At 59.1% G+C, this 15641-nt stretch overlaps 1 protein-coding gene across 2 annotated transcripts; it reads right to left on the reverse strand.

Moving 5' to 3' along the window:
* Nucleotides 1-277: 277 nt before the first annotated feature.
* ZDHHC9 (zDHHC palmitoyltransferase 9) lies at nucleotides 278-15432 on the reverse strand. Of its 2 annotated transcripts, XR_015702477.1 has the most exons (11): nucleotides 15333-15432; nucleotides 14766-15050; nucleotides 6565-6725; nucleotides 5829-5987; nucleotides 4748-4885; nucleotides 4539-4587; nucleotides 4198-4300; nucleotides 3924-4027; nucleotides 3217-3385; nucleotides 951-2371; nucleotides 278-820 (listed from the first exon to the last, which is right to left on the reverse strand). XR_015702477.1 is itself a non-coding variant. In XM_087748231.1 (10 exons), exons 2-10 carry the CDS (start codon nucleotides 14930-14932, stop codon nucleotides 2267-2269), a joined length of 1155 nt encoding a protein of 384 aa, XP_087604357.1. In that variant the 5' UTR covers nucleotides 14933-15050; nucleotides 15333-15432; the 3' UTR covers nucleotides 278-2266. The 2 variants fall into 2 exon arrangements, 1 of the variants encoding a protein (XP_087604357.1); XM_087748231.1 differs by having other exon boundaries at nucleotides 278-2371.
* Between the last annotated feature and the right edge of the window lie 209 nt (nucleotides 15433-15641).

Genomic DNA, 15641 nt, shown 5'->3' on the forward strand with positions numbered 1-15641 from the left:
GCGAGATGTAGAGGCTGGAAAGCCGCAGGGAAGGGGACAGAGGCAGGCGGCTTGGGGAGGCACAGACAGAGGCAGAGGCTACAGCTCAGCCATTTTTCAAACCAATTAAGTTTCCTTCATTGTTTTAAAATAAAAAAAAAAAAGAAGAAAAAAAAAATGAAGAAACCCCAACCCTCGCCCTACCCCCACTTCCTTCACGGAGAACCTGAACAGAGCAGACAGGAACCACAGGTGCAGGCAGCATCCGCGACGGCCCCAGCAGGCAGCACTCGACACACCGCGTTAGAAAATAGATTAGTAAAACCAAAAAATACACTTTTTCACAATGAGTTTGAGATTTGGTCAGTAGCGTGTTGGGGCGGGTGGGAGAGGAGGGGCAGCTCCCACCGCCAGCGGGGCGCGCGGGGGGCCACCACAGCGGCCCGGGGCCGGGCCCAGGACCCCCTGCCCGCGGGGACGGGCCAGGTCTGGCTGCAGGGTGGCAGTGGCTGCGAGCCAGGCAGCTCCGGCCCCGCCGGCACTGGGAGGCCAGGGCTCCTTCCCTGGCCAGCGCCAGCCAGGAGCCGCTGAAGGCAGCTGCAGGGCAACCCCAAACCCGCTGCCAGAGCCCAGGGCGGCAGCTCTGCCCTCTCCCCCAGGAGGGGAGACCCCAGCGCTATGGGAGAGGGGGCAGCGCCGGCCGCCACGTGAATCCCACTTCACCCGCCGCCAGGCACGGCCCAGGTCCACGCTGCAAGGGGCCAAGGAAGAGGAGGGAGCTGGGAGGCACACACCAGGCTCCGGAGGGACAAGGCTCCCCACTTCGCTCTGCTCCACGCCACTGTCGAAAGCAGGATGGCATTTGAGGCCAGGGAAGGAGGAGCAGCAACTTCACGCTGCCAGGCAGGAGCAGCGCAGAGAAACAAGCAGGACTGCCCTGGCAGGACATCCTCCACCTGCCACCCACTCACCGCACGTCTGCGGGGAGGCACAGAAGTACCCAGCACTCGTCGTAGGGGATGGAGAGCACAAAAACAGCCTTCCCTCCATCGCCAGCCTTTGCGGGGACCCCGCAGACATGAGGCTCATCCCAGCCCGGCTGCCAGGCGCAGGACAGGGAGCCTTGAGAGGAAGAGGAGCGCTCACGGCACAGAGGTCTGCCACCGCCACGGGGGCCTCTCCTCCCTCCTCCGCCGAGGAGGCGCAGATGGCCGACGCCACCCAGCCAGTCTCAGGACAGCCGGCAAAGCCCAGGGAAGATTCGAGGCTCTGAAAGCCAGCCGAGGATGGCTGAGAAACGCAGGGCAAGGCAGGGGGGACACAGGGACACGACACAGAATCGGGGCTGAGGTTCTGCAGAGCGGCAGCCGAGCGGCGCGCCACAGCCAGGCGGGCAAGGGGAGGGCACGCCTGTGCTCGGCGCGGGCACCCGGGAGCAAACGCAGCCCCGGCACTAGCTGGAAAGCCGGTGGCACGGGCAGACCCTCCCGTGCAGCTTGATACACCCCTTGCACAACCGCTCTGCGGCCGGTGCGGGGCGGAGACAAGCGGCAGGAAGACGGGCTGCCCCGCTCCTTCCCTCGCGCCCCCGTTTCAGCGTGAGCCCCCGGGAAGGAGGCAAAGGAGGGCCCCCGCCACAACTGCTCTCGCGCCGGCTAAGTCACATGAAAAGAAGGAGCACGGGAAGGAAGCTACTTTAAAAACCGTTGCCAGCAGAACACCTTCCCGGTTGTTTTGGCCCTTTTGGCACCAAAATGCCTCCTGACAACCCCTGCCACGTTAACCAATAAAACAATGCCACAGATTAGAGGAAGGAGGGAGGAGGGGAGAGAGGACGCTACTGCCATAAATCGCTTTCCCCTTCCCATCAGGATTCCTCAGCAGTAGGGAGCAGGCCAACCCTAACGTCGCTTCTGAGCTGCTTGACCACAAGTTGTCTCGGCAGAGAGTCGGGGCCAGACGGAGGGACAGCCCTGGCCACCGAGCCGGTATTTAGCATCCAGGACAACCTGCAGAGCAAGAGGTCCTGCCTCGGCCTGCAAGGAGACCAGCCTCAGTGGTGGTGAGTGCCCCTTGGTGACCAAAGCGGGCCACTCACGCTCGTTATCCTTTGACACCATGCAAGGCCAGCACCAGCCCGCACCGCCTGCGCATCGAGGTGAATAATAACTAAAGCAAAATGGCCATGAGGAATCGTTTGCCTGCCATCCAGCCCATCTCCTCCTCTCCTCAATCACTTCCAGCTTTGATTAGACAAAACAAGAAAGTTCTCCCTTTCAAGCAGAGGCTAGTGCTCTGCTTGCCCAGCGTCCTGGGATGGGACCGGGAGCTCCCCAGACGTTAGCTGCTTCTCCTCTGGCATCTCAGCATTGCTCAGGGATGGCGCAGGGACCTGGAGAGAGAAGACAGCAGTGACTTGCATGAATACACCCCAGCAGAGAGCATCTGTTTGAGCACACAGACACTTGGCCCCGCTGCCCTGCTCCTGCCTCCAGCTTCACCAGGCAGAGGTCTCAGCTGTGCTTGGGAAAAGGAGAAACCGGGGGCCACCAAACAGGCAAAACAGCAGCTTCATGAAGACCTGGAGCCCTGGCCTGCTCCAGCAGAAGTGGCCTGGACTGTTCCCACCGGAGAAACAGGCAGCCTGTGCCTAAGCAGGAGTAGGCCCAGCCATTTCCCACCATGTTCGCAGAACAATGTAAGGGGGAAGGGCGCCCTGGAGGTCTCCTGTCCAATCGTATCCTCAAAGCGGGGCTAATTTCAAAGACAGAGCAGGCTGCTTGGGGCCATGTCCCACGGGGCAACGGCTTTCTCCAAGGGTGGAGACCCCACACCTGGCAGGGCCCTTCCCAGGGACAGCCCTTCAGCTTCCACTCAGTGCCAAAACAAGATGCCTGCAGTCTCCCAGCCCTCCTCAACCCCTCCTAGCCTCCATAGGTGCCAGCTCCTGGGTGCTCTCGCGGCCGGGCTGACATCTCCAAAACCGCAGCCAGCTGTGATCTCCTTTGAGGTTTCCCTAGGAGCCAGAGGAGCCCAGCACCCTCCCAGCCAGCTCCACAGAGATGCTGGTTTCCAGGGCCAGAGCACAACAGGCTTTTCATCGGCAGCCTCTCAGCAAAGCCCCAAGTGTTGCTTTGTTCCTGCTAAGTCACACTATCGGCTTTCTCTCTGCTGCCCAAAGCACCAGCAACTCCAAGCAGGCGCAGCCCGCTCACCCCCCCAGAGGGAATCACTCACGGCACTCAGGCGAGGAAGGCTGCCATCCTTCTGCTGAGCGCCGCTCTCCTCCTCCTGCCCACCCGGGCCCTGAGCAGCGGTGGGCTCTTGAGCGCTGGGCCCCCGTGGGCACGACTCCTCCTGAGCTGTGCTCTCCTCTTGCTGCAAGATACCCCGTCTGTCCAAGACGCTGCAAGAACAGAATCACGCCGTCAGAGACCCACGCTTCCCCCGAAGCCGACTTCTTTTCCTGGCAGGAAAAGTGCTGGTGAAAGACAAACGTCAGGGGAAGGGGTTCCTCTCCAAAACAGGCTGTGCACAGCCCAAACCTAGTTTACACAGTTTCTATGTTCCTCCTGTGAAAACCAGGCCCCTTGGAGAGCAGCCCAGTTCAGAGGGTGGGAGCACGCCGGAACGAGCACCCTGGAAAGAGCCTCCGCTCCATACGCTGCCCAAGGGAAGGGGACCCACTCCTCCACCGGCTTCCCAAGCACGTGGTGATAGGGAGCCCATCACAAGCTTGAATCACTGAAGATATGCAGGGAATGCAACACAAGACCTTCCTCCCCAGAGGAAGCGCCGTGCCCCAGGTGACCTCCAGAAGCCCTCAACACACACAGCGCTGGCAGAAGAGCAGCCAGGTCTTGCACCCAAGCAAGGGGAGTTCATCAGGGTCCCGCACTGGGCTCCAGGGGCGAGAAAGGCAGGGCTGCCCCTCGAGAGCTTACCTGGGGGGCAGAGGCCCACAGAGCACCTCACAGCAGTTCTTCACTATGTTGCCATGGCTGTAGGGATTCTGCACGCGGTTCTTCCCAGTCCAGGACCCCTTAATCTGCAACAGTCAGGGCACAAGCTCAGGTCTGCTCCACCAACACCCGCCCCCAGCCCACGGAGCCCTGCCTCGGCCTGCAGGGCACGTCAGCAAGGTGGACGCAGCCGTGACACCGCGAGGAAGCGATGAGAAACGGAGATGGCTCAGAGGAAAAGACAGACTCTACTTACGTCTTCGTTGGTTGTCTGATTCAGTGCCACCAGGAAGGTGTGGAACCCAGTTAACCCCACCACCGACCACAGGGTGAAGAAACAGATGAGCACCTCCAGTACAGTGAGAAGAGTTAAGGACTGGGAACAGCCTGTCACTGCCCCCAGGCACACTACCCTAACTTCTCTTCTTCTCCTAGACATGGTTTTCTGTTTTGCCCTCCTCCCAAAAGCCACAAAATGGATCCTCGCCTTGTAATCATGGGGCAAAATCCCCGGAAAGACTCCAGTCCCTCCATGATGCAGCTCACCCTAACCCCCAGCTTTGGAGAAGCCAACCCCTCCGCACAGTAGAAGGATATGTCCCTGGGGTTTCCTTCAACGTGTTCAGAAACCCAATCTTCAGAGATTCTGGCAACACAAAGAGAGAGATTTTTTTTTTTTTTGTCTGGAACATCACACCGAGTCCAGTTCCCTTTCCCACTCCATCACTTCTGGGTTCGCACCACCATCTGTATCCCCCCTCACCCTTGGCCAGCCCAGCCATCCACCTCTCGGCAGCCAGACTCACTCAGTGCTACGTAGACTATGTTGAAGGTGAAGATGTAGATGGTGAGGAGTGAGAGCGAGAGGATGAAGAGGTAGAAATAGCGGTAGTTCCTCTTCCCCACGCAGTTGCCCACCCAGGGACAGTGATGGTCGAAGCGCTCTGTGAAAGCGAAGATGGAGATCAGTGCTGCTCTAGCAGGGCCCTGCCTGCCTCCAGACGCTTACTCCTGTGCCCCAAACTCAAGAATTTCCAAGGCTGACAAGGACTCCCTGGGCCATCGAGTCCAACCCTCTGCTAACTCGGGGCCCCATATCATGGCCCCCTTCCAGGAGGGGAGGCCAGGCAAGAAAGTGCAAAACCGTTTCACTAATGAGTCGTTTTGCACTTTAAGATAGAGTTTAAGAGCTTGGCCCCATGCATGTCTTCTCTCCCTGAAACCTGAGGTATAACAGCTTTTACTACAGCAGCACACAGGTTAGATGAAGGCCTGGGGGCTCAGCAGTTCTTATCTAACCCATGTGCCACTAGAATAATTAGAAGAGGGTTCAAGGGACGGCATAAACACCCAAAGGGCTGGGAACCTGCAGAAGAGAGGGATCCGAAAGAATGGGATTTCTTCCTTGAGAAGGGATGCCGAACACGAGCCAGTTATGATACGCAAAAGGGCGACGAGAGCATCTGCTATGCATTGAGGAGAACAAAAACCAGGGGCACTCAACGTAACGGCAGAATCTCCGTGCTGCTGCAAGGAGCTGCTTTCACACAAGGCACGGCTCTCCACTGGAACCCTCTAGCCCAGGAAGGCCAGCAGTTCAGTGAAACTCAAAGACGGACTGCACATTTACATGGAGAAGTTAAGCTTATGTTAGACTAGTTATTGCCAAAGAAGTACTGGCAAAGACGAACCATCTGGCTTCAGGTTCTGAGCAAATCTCAAGCTCCTTGAGATGAGGCAGACTGTCCCCCGTCTGTTCGCAGCCCACCATCCTGGGCTCGCTCAGCAGGCGCAGCGTGAGACCGGGTGCAGATCTTCACCTGCTCTCTTCCAACGGTGCTCACCTAACGCCCAGGTGCGGGAGCAGGCACGGCCTCTTCTACTCACCCACACAGTTGTCGCAGATGCTGCAGTGAGAGGCACGGGGCGGACGGAAGATCTTACATGTGTAGCAATACTTCAGCTTCACTATCTGGTTGTTGATCTGGAAGTTTTTAATCCGCGGGGGCGGGCGCTGACCCTGGGGCACGGTCCCGTTGGTGGCCTCTGAGAGAGAAAACCAAGCAGAGATCAGACCTGCTGCTACGTGACAGGCCTGGAACGACAACTCGCCTCCCTGCTTTTCCTACCAGTGGGATCAGAGCCTGCTGGGTCTAGAGCCAGCGGCTGCAGCTCTGCTCGCACGGTCCAGAGCCAACCTGGCAGCTCGGAGGCAGGAAAGGGATGCCAGAGCTTTCATGCATATTGAGAGGGGTCGGGGCAGGGGGTCACTGTACAGACCTGCATCCACCAAACTTCCTCTCTACCTGAAGGATCAAGGGGCCCACACCAAGCTTCCTGCACCCCTTCCCAAAAGCAAACCGAGTTTGTATGTACACAGCTACAAGAGAGAAAACAGCATGTGAAAAGGTTCCCAGAAAGGGAAGCAGGCACATCGCACCATCCTTTTGAGACTCAGCCAAGCAGAATTAGCCAGCAGGTGGTAAGGTGCCCCATTTGGGGCAATCCTCACTTTTGGAAGGCCAGCCAGGAAGAAAGGCTCTGCAGAGAATGTAGCCTAGAGATACGCCAGAAATACAGAAGCTTTTCCAGCCATCGCCAGCTCAGCTGGCTCCGCACTCACCAATCTCCATCTCGATGAAGGCTGCCTCGTCAGGCAGGGCTCTCGGGATCACCCCGGGATCACTGAAGCTCGTCCGCAGGAGTGTGGCCATGGCGAATAGGAAGAGAACTGCGGCAAACACGGGGATGGCTGGGGAGAGCTGGACTGCCAGGTACCGACACCTGCAGAGGAACGGCGGGAGGCGATGAATCAGACCACCGCAAGGTCCGCCTGAGCCAGGGCCTGGCAGCCTGGCAAGGCACCAGAGTCCAGACTTCTCTGAACACTGGTTACATCTGGAGAAGAGAGGCTGTTCAGCGCTTCCTTCTGATCCCTCCACCACAGGGAAACATGCCTGGTGCAGCTCTCGCGACCAGCCACGATCAAAGTACCGCCATGTTTTTAACCAGCCAGGCACAGCATGCTTTCCAGCATTCTGTTGTGTTTCCAGCTCCCATTTTGCTCAGAGTCACGGGCGACGCTAGAAACGCAGCCGGCTGGGGGGATCTTGCCCCGCTGCAGCCAGCTGCCGGGGGACGGACCATGCCTCGAGGAGAAGCACCCAAGGCCTGGTCTGAGAGCCCACCACTGGAGCTGGAAGGCACGGAAGCACACCGCAACGGTGGGAATCTCTGGCTGTCCCCTAAACAGGCAGCAGCTTCCAGTACCACAGAAATTACTTTCCAGGGATGAACTGCGTCCTGTGCTTCTCGGGAACGGATTCACGTGGAAGTGCAACGTTCCCGTGCAGCAAGGCGTCTGGCTGCCCTTGACTTTTCTGAGGTAAGGGACTCAAAAGCTCCAAATAAAGTAGAGAGGCTCCGGCCCCAGCTCGAGAGAGGAAACACGGCGTAAGGTTTGTTTGCTTTATAAACACAGAGAGGTCCAATGAGGAATTTATGTTGCTAATCCCACTGATCGAGGCGGTGCAAAGGGAGGAAGGGGATTAATCTCACTGTGCCCCATGTCGCTTCTGGACACCCGCAAACAGGTCTCCACAGGCACTGCAGCACAGGCTGTGCAGGCGGCCTGTACAGACGTCACGGTTTAGAGACGTACTGGGCTGAAAGGAAACATATTTTTACCCCGATTCCTTCAGAAACCCCCATTTATGTTGGGGTGAAGTTCCTATGGAGCTTTTCTATGGTTTAAGGGAACACTTGTGCGAAGTTTCACCTCTCCCTGCGCACCTTGCTTCCCCAGGCTCCTCCCAACGCAGCTGGGTACCCAGGCTTTCCAGTAAGCCCTGACTCCGCAGGGGTGGATCCAACCCAGACTCCTGCTCTCCGCAGTTGCTCTCCAAGAAAGCGCAAGGCTACTGTGGTGAAAGGCATGGGATTATCCTGCCCAGCGGATCTGTCGCCCTAAGCAAGGCGATTTCTACAACATCCATAGCATTAACTATTTAATTCTGGATAGCCTTCCCACCCATAGCTTCTCTGAACGCAGTAAAGTTTCTAGCTCCAGCTGGCTCCTTTGCAGCACCGAATTCCGCAGGCCCACCATCCGCTGCAGGAAGGCTCACCGGGCTCTAATTTGCCATTGCTTGACCCCAGCGACTGTCCCCTGCGTGCGACGAGGTACAGGGAGGGCTGTGTACCGGAGCTACAGCGTGCTTTGGCCACAGCCGCAACACAGCGACGGAGGCCTGTCCCCTAAACCACCGTTGTTAATTTTACACACCACAAACTCTGCCGTTACCCGAAACAACATAACCCTTAGAGTCATCCGTGTGCAGAGTCCTGCCTACGTTCGAAGGGCCAGGCTGCGCGGCCAGAGGGCTGAGCTTACCGTCTTTAGGCTGCCTAAGATAACTTTGCTTTCCCTTTGCAAGGGCAAAGTCTAGAAAGAATGCTGCAAGCCAGTCAGCGATTAAACAGAAACCTTGGATCTCATTTTAGGAAGGAATATGGGTTTATTCTTCCAAAAGCTGGACACGGTCCGCCTCAAAGGGCTGCAGCTTGACCCTTGTCCAGCTGACATGACAGCTTTTATAACTGTTGTAACAACATGAACATATTACGTGCTTAAAATATGGATTCATGAACTGTCTTAAAGCTGAGACAAAACCTCGCCAGAGCTTCCAGCCTCAGATATACGCTAACACCTTACAAGTTTCTTCAGTGTACTGTCAGCAAAGAGATTTATTACCTGCAAGCACATGATCCGTGCCGGGTGTACCCTCCCGGGCACAGACCTGAAAGCTTTACACAGCAGCACTCAGGAATAAACAGGATCAGTCCCTGCAGCGACCGGCGTGGTCCCCCCTCAATCTGCACACAAGCACAGGCGGGGGACGCGACTCGGGGGCCCGCCGACCGTTTCCTATGCATCTTTGTAAGGAAACCTGCCCCTCGGGGACGCGGCAAGCCCTGCTGCCCCTGAGGCACAGCAAGAGCGGCCCCAGGACCGATGGTACCACGTCGCAGAGCGCGGCGTGGGAATGGGAAGAAGCCTGCAACGTCAGGAGGTGAAAGACATGAGCGCGCGGCCGTCCTCCCTGCCGTGGCGAGGGAAGCAGCACCATCCCGCCGGTGTCCGGCCCTTCCATCCAGCTCCCAGCGCGGCACAGGCACAGGGCAGGTGAGGTCCCCAGTTCAGGAGGGGAGAGAAGCAATCCCAGACAGCCTGCCTGCCTGCCTGCCCAGAGGCGGGCAGCGGGGAGGACAGGGACAAAGCCCCAGAAAACACCAGAGGCCTGCTCTCCTGTCTGATGGGGAAAAGATACCTCACACAAGGAAATATTAACGCTAGCTCCTTCAGCCACCGTTCACTGAAGCGCATGAGATGTCTGCTCAGCGAAGCCACCATCCCGTTGTCATCGTCCCTCCAGCACGAAGCAAACATCCAGGCACTGCGCTGGATGCTCAACCCTGTCGCTCAGACGTGCCCTGGCACAGCAGGGGCCGAGCAGGGCTCTCCTGCTTCCCCGGGCAGCAGGGCTGGCAGCGCCGCCGCTGCGTCCCCTCGGCGGGAACATGGCCTGGAGGAGAGGTCAGCCATGACTGTGCGAGACGAACCCCCACCGCGCTGAAACTGCATCCCACGAGCCAACACTGAGCCCACCGCGTGCCTCCTGCGGATGGAGCCTTGCTTTTAGGAAGGCGCCTTTCAGGGAACGGGCCCAGCGCATCCGCCACGGCAGAGAAAGCCGAGTGCCGTCCAGAACGGCTGAGCAACAGGTAAGGCCACCGTGTGAGGTTCTGACTTGGTACTCACTAGCGCTGGGGAGTCTTCGGTCTACGTCTTGTCTACAGCGCGATTACGCTCGGCAATTCATTTACAGTGCTAAGTAACAGACATTTTAAAGATCTTTTGTTCGGGAAAGCTGCGAGTCAACAGAGACATACTGTTGGCATGTAAGGATATTGCTCCTCCTCCGCTCCCAGTGCAATATCTGTGTTCTTGAGCACTTTGTCATCTAATAGCAGACAATAACAGCACTATCACAACTCATCATCCTGGGGGGGCTGGGGGTGAGAAAGGCTGAAACAAAGAGGTCATCCGACTGGGGGCAGGGGAGCAGCCAGCAGCAGCAGCTGGGAGGTGCCACGAGTTCACGGCGCAAGGACTGCCTGAGCCATTATTTCGCGACCACTTGGCAAGGTCTGTTGTAACCAGCGCATTAAGCAAAGCTCCGGAGGAAGGGGAAAACAAACGGCCAGCCCCGATGGCAGTGGACTTCAGCCACGGCCATCAGGCAGCGCATCTCACGGCCGGGTCCCTCCAGGGTTCAGCGCAAGCTCTGCTCTGTAATTCATTTGCATCTCACTTGCAAATCACCTATTTAACTTTCCTAAGCTAACGCATAACCACACCGCGTGCTTGTCCCGAACGCTAGCGAAGCAAAGTAGTATCTTTACCAAATGTTTGACCCTCACCAGCGCACTTCCAGTCATCTGCATCTCCCAGACCTGGGACGATTTCCAGGAGCTGATGTACTTGCGGTAAGCGTGGAAACGCTTGCTCCGAAAACCTGGGTAACCGCTGCACTGCAATGCTACGGTTCAGGGCCCTTTCCCAAGCAGCACTCGGGCAGAACTGGAGCTGCCTACAGAAACTCTCCCCGTCTGTCAACAGCGACACAGAAAACGCTCGCTGGAGACCCGCTTCAAGTGCGGCTCCACTGCGAGCACGTGCCACGTGCTTCCAACCCAACCGGCGCAGCAGCCGACTTTAGGCAGGAGACAGAAACGTTACGCCGACGTTACTGCTCTTTTCCCAGCTACGCTCAAATCTCCGCACAGGCAAGAGAGCGCCCCGAGACCCACGTGGGGAACGGTGGGGCCACGGAGGACGTGCACGCTGCGGGGAGAGCAAAGTCGTCTTCCGAAAAGGAGCCCACGTACAAGAAAAAGGGCACGCACTTCAAAAACCCGGGAGCAGAAACACGTCTTCACGAGCAACACGAGCTGAACTCTGCATACCAACAAGTTTACCTCTATCGAGAGAAACTATAACTACTAAAAAGCACCAATCAGCTCGCGTGTAAGTTTTGACAATGCTTGACGTAGACCTCACCAGAGGTAAAGGCCATCTCAGAAGCACCTCTTTTTCAGTGCAAAATCTTGGATCTCTGGAGTTTGGGGGGGAAAAAAAAAACCAAAAAAACCAAACTTAAGTCACATGAAGGAAGGGTCACGCATAGGTTTTTTCAACTCATCAGAAAACAAAGAAATTGCAATCTCTATGTAGCTAAGAAAGTAGGAAAAAAAAAAAGTGATAAACGTGCTTGGTTATTGGAAAAACAAACAGCAGCTCCTTTCCGCGCTCAGGAGCCTGGCATTGCTGGCGCTATCTTGCCTGTAACATTTACAAACGTTGAACGGTCGTGCCGAAAAGCTGAAGACAAAAGAAATGCAGTTCTCTTGCAGCTGCTCTGGAGAGCTGAACGCAGAACTCTGCCTTCAGGAGGGCCGTTACAGACACGCTGGCAAACTGCAACGCGGAAACCCCCAGCAGCCAGAGAGAGGACGCTACATCCCATCATCTTAATTCCCCAACGGATTGCACTAAGTGCTTTACCTGGGCTTCTCCTCGTGCTCGAATACCACAAACACAGTTAGACAACTAGGCGCCCTATCACGAAAGCTGACATACCCAGCAAGTGTCTGAAAGAACGCCAAGAGGACAGTAAACAGAATTTTATGTGACACATTACGGTCACGGAGTAGACCCAATTAAATATAGGCCTCGGACTCTGCAGGGACCAGCCTCAGCCCCGGAGCAGCAGGAGCTGCTTTCTGCCAAGGCGGTGGCGAGAGAGGTGCCCTTGGGCAGAGGACTCCGGTCGCTGCAGAGCGCTTCCCCAGGAGCCAGCACAGCTCCGCGGCCCTCTGCTTTATCTGGGAGGGAGGAGCCGGATCTCCAGGTGCGGCGCCGATCGCTCCGTCAGCCCTCTGGGTCCTGTCCGATGAAAAGACTTACCCGATTCCAGACCACGGCTCTGTGGTCTAGGGGATAAAAACATAAAAATTCCCGCAGGCGGGGCTGAGGTGGCTTCAGACCGTTCGACTGAGACACAGCAGATGAGCCGATGGCATCGGAGCTACTTGGAGGGGGGAAAAAAAAAAAAAAATACCACCAGCAGCAGCCCAAACAGAGAGGCTGTCCTTTCACGGCTGGGGAGGACTCTTTCAGCGAGGAACGCGGCAGCTTATCTCATGACGTGCGATGCCAGTCACCACCGGCTCTCCGGCAACAGCGTTTGTAATCAGAGCCGAGCCAGAGCAGCCTGGAGGGCGAGGATCAAACCCGCACTGGCTCCTATCACCTAGCGAGACATTTTCGGGCTTCAGGCATCCCCGAGCCTTGTTTAGACAAGGTGTGACTGCGCAAGTGATTCAGCTGAATGAAATAAGCATTCACAACACAGGCACCCCTGCAGTGAGCGTACAAGAATTAAAAGGACTCCTCCACCCACCACAGTCTGCTTCTCTCCCGAACCAGATCCTAACAACCCCAATCGTTCCTCTATAGCACAAACTTTAAGGGGGAAACACGAATTTCTGCGCAAACGCCAAAGAATCCGCCAAAAGCTGAAACGAACGGGTAACACAGTGAAAAGATCAAGGCCCAGACCCTCATGCAGAAGCACCCTAACGCACGTGGAAGGCATGCAGGGTAAGCAGGGCTCTCGAGCAGCCAAGCTGCTCATCTTCTCAGCTCGGTCGGTGAAACAGGGAGGTTGTGGAGTGTTTCTGGCTGGGAAAGCAACATTTCATCCCTATCCCAAATTCAAAAATCCCCAAACAATTTCAAAACGAACCCATCTCTTTCAAACAGAAACCATTAAGCTGTTGCGCATTGAGAGAATCAAACGGGTGTTTTGGATTTTCCCAAACTTTTCCTCATCTCCCCGGTCGAAACCACTCAGACGATTTAACTACAATTCAGAGACAATTCTGCTCCCAACAAAACGTCCCCTGGGCCGGCAGCCCCCGCAGAGACCACCCTCCGGCTCTACGCAGAAGGCACGTCCTGGACGTCTCAGCACGAGCAAGGACAGGCGCGACCCCTCCAGAGGCCTCTGCCTCCCGGCGCGCGGGAAGGGGCTTCTCGAGGAATTCCCAGTCACGCGCCCGCTGCGCCAAACCAGCCATCGCGCCGCCGGCTCTGCCGACACCGCCTAGGACAGGAAAGGCAGCCTTGGGTGGCTCTGCCCCGCGCAACCACGGCGGGCAGCTGGCGAGGGCCAACGTGGCCGAGCGGGATGTGGCTTCACTCTTCTGCTAAGGACAGGCTCCGCAGGGAGCGAGAGCAATTATCCCTCGCAGCAAGCGTTTCTGGAGCAGCAACACTTATTAATTCTTCCTGCAAGGCAGGAAGCCTTAGCCCCATTTTTCAGATGGGGAAAAAAACCCAAACAACAAAACAAAGAGTGGTGTCATTTCATACCTTTGAATTCAGACCGAGCTGGGGATAATTTCGGCTTTCCACGCTCGGGAACCCCAACACCTCGCGTTACAGCTGTACGTCGCCTGCGCCCAAAGCTACAGGACAACTAAGCAGAAAAACCAGTCTTGTACCTGACCAAGACCCGATGTTAGCCACTTCATCGCTGCCGTTGGAATGTGGCAAGCCTCGGCAGACTGTTCCGGAAAGCCCTTTCCACGGCTGCAGCGATACCCGCTAACGAGAGGAGCTAGGGAGGGCAGTGCCGGGCCAGGGGCAGTTGAGACAAGTGCCCTGGTCTGGGGAAGACGTCCAGGAGGCCAGCACCTGGGCCGAGCGCTTTCTGTATCTGGAGGAACAGCCAGGGCTTAACCAGCGAGCAGTTTCTGCTCACTTTCCTGGCTTAAAGAGCTTTTGTGTTACCCAACACCGTTTAGGACCTTCGCCTCCCTAAGAACAACATAAACATGCTGGTGGAGACAGAGGAAGGAAAGTTTCACAGTTGTTTGGCTGATCCTCAAGCCAGGCAGAAGGGGCAGCCCTGCCCCCTCCCCACAACATCAGTGCTTAGGCAAACACGGGCTTTTTTTTCCTTTTTGTTTGGTTTTTTTGTAGGATTAGTCTAAGGCCAGATCAGTCCCCCACCCCAGCTGGCAGGGGAGGGCTGTGGGGAGGGGGCAGGTCCTGCTCTTTTTGGCAGCATCCGAGACTTCAGCCGCGGGTCTGGAGGCAGCCGGGCTGCTCTCACAGGCTGGCGGAGCCTCCCCAAACGCCAGGGCTTCGGCTCCGGGCAGCGGCTGCTGTAGTGCAGCACTCTGCAACGCCGAGCTGGCGGGCAGCTGCGGGGCGAGCGGATCAGCGCTAACCCCGCTGCCACCAAGCTCGCTCCTTTCTCTGCGAGCTCTCCGGCGGGGTCACCTCCCCGCTGGGGCTGGGGGCTGCCGCCCCGCACGCAGGCAGGGACGCGGGCTGGGCCCCGCTGCGGCGGCGGTGCCCTCGCACAGCCCCGCGACCCCCGGGCAGGGAGGCCGGGCGCAGGGCGAGGGAGCGTGAGCCCCGAGCCGGGGGAGCGCAGCGGCAGGGAGGCCGAGCCGGCGGGCAGAGCCGGGAGGGCGCCGGGAGAGCGCCGGGAGGGCGCCGGGAGGGCGCCGGGAGGGCCCGTCCCCCCCCCCGCCACCTCCAGGGTCGGACCCCCGCGGCGGGGGGGGGCGGCTCCCGCCGCGCCGGGCTCCCCTCCGCCACGCTCCCCTCCCTCTCCCGAGGCCACCGGGCCCCGGCCGAGCCCGGCCCCGGCCCGCGGGGTCACCCGGCCGCCGCGGGGAACTCACTCAAAGGCGAAGAAGAGGGCGCAGGTGCCGAGGATGAGGAAGAGCGTCAGGTAGAAGATGCCCTTCTGCCGGGCCATCATGATGCGGCCGTCGCAGCAGAAGGTGTTCCTGCCCGGCAGCTTCTCCCATTTCCGAACCACCTTCTTCCTCGCCACCATCACCGACATGGCGGGGCCGTCACTGGGGCGGCGGCGGCCGCCACCACCACACCTCCGGGCGCTGCTCCTCCGCCGCCCGCGCCCCCGGCATCATCGGGGGCCCCGCGGGGCCGGGCTGGGCTGGGGGCTGCGGGGAGAGGGAGAGCGGCTCAGCGGGGCCCGGCGCCGGGGGGCGGCGGCCGTCGCCATGGAAACCCCCGCGCCCCGGGAGGGGGGTGGCCACGGAAACCCGGCGGGGCGGGGGGGGGGGGGGAAGCGGGGCGCGGCCCCGGGGAGAGCGCGGCGGGGCGGCCCCGCGCAGACCCCACCGGGAGGGGACGGGACGGGGCAGGGCGGCCCCCGCGGCCGCGCCGGGACCCAGCCGGGAGGGAAGGGAGGAGGGAGGGCCCGCCGCGCCGCCGCCGCTCACCCTGGGCCGGTGCGGGCAGCGCCGGGCCGGGCCGCGCCTGCCTCAGCGCCGCGGGAGGGGCCGCCACGCCCCGCGCCGGCCATTGGCCCCGCCGCGCCCGTCGCCCCGCCCCCCCGCTCCCCGCCTTCCCATTGGGCGCGCTCGACGTCACTCGGCGGCGGCCCCGCTCCGCCCCGGTGCGGACAAGGGGAGGCGGGGCCGCCGCGCGGCTCGGCACGTGGCCGGGGGCGGGGCGGGGCGGGGCGCGGGGTGAAGCCCCCCGCCCCCCCCCCGTTGGGCCCGGCCCGGTCCCGGGGGCTCCCCCGGTGC

This window comes from Nipponia nippon, unplaced genomic scaffold (genome assembly GCF_047370975.1).
Source record: "Nipponia nippon isolate SJK-2023a ecotype South Korea unplaced genomic scaffold, ASM4737097v1 scaffold_12, whole genome shotgun sequence".
Classification (NCBI taxonomy): Eukaryota; Metazoa; Chordata; class Aves; order Pelecaniformes; family Threskiornithidae; genus Nipponia; species Nipponia nippon.

What these genes read in the sequence shown, in the direction of transcription:
- ZDHHC9 (XM_087748231.1), bottom strand. Translation starts at nt 14,932, where the DNA reads ATGTCGGTGATGGTGGCGAGGAAGAAGGTGGTTCGGAAATGGGAGAAG. An exon ending in GCCCTCTTCTTCGCCTTTGA is followed by an intron (nt 6,726 to 14,765) that starts GTGAGTTCCCCG and finishes GTTCCTCTGCAG; the next exon opens with GTGTCGGTACCTGGCAGTCC. An exon ending in TTGAAGGAAACCCCAGGGAC is followed by an intron (nt 4,301 to 4,538) that starts ATATCCTTCTAC and finishes AACTCTTCTCAC; the next exon opens with TGTACTGGAGGTGCTCATCT.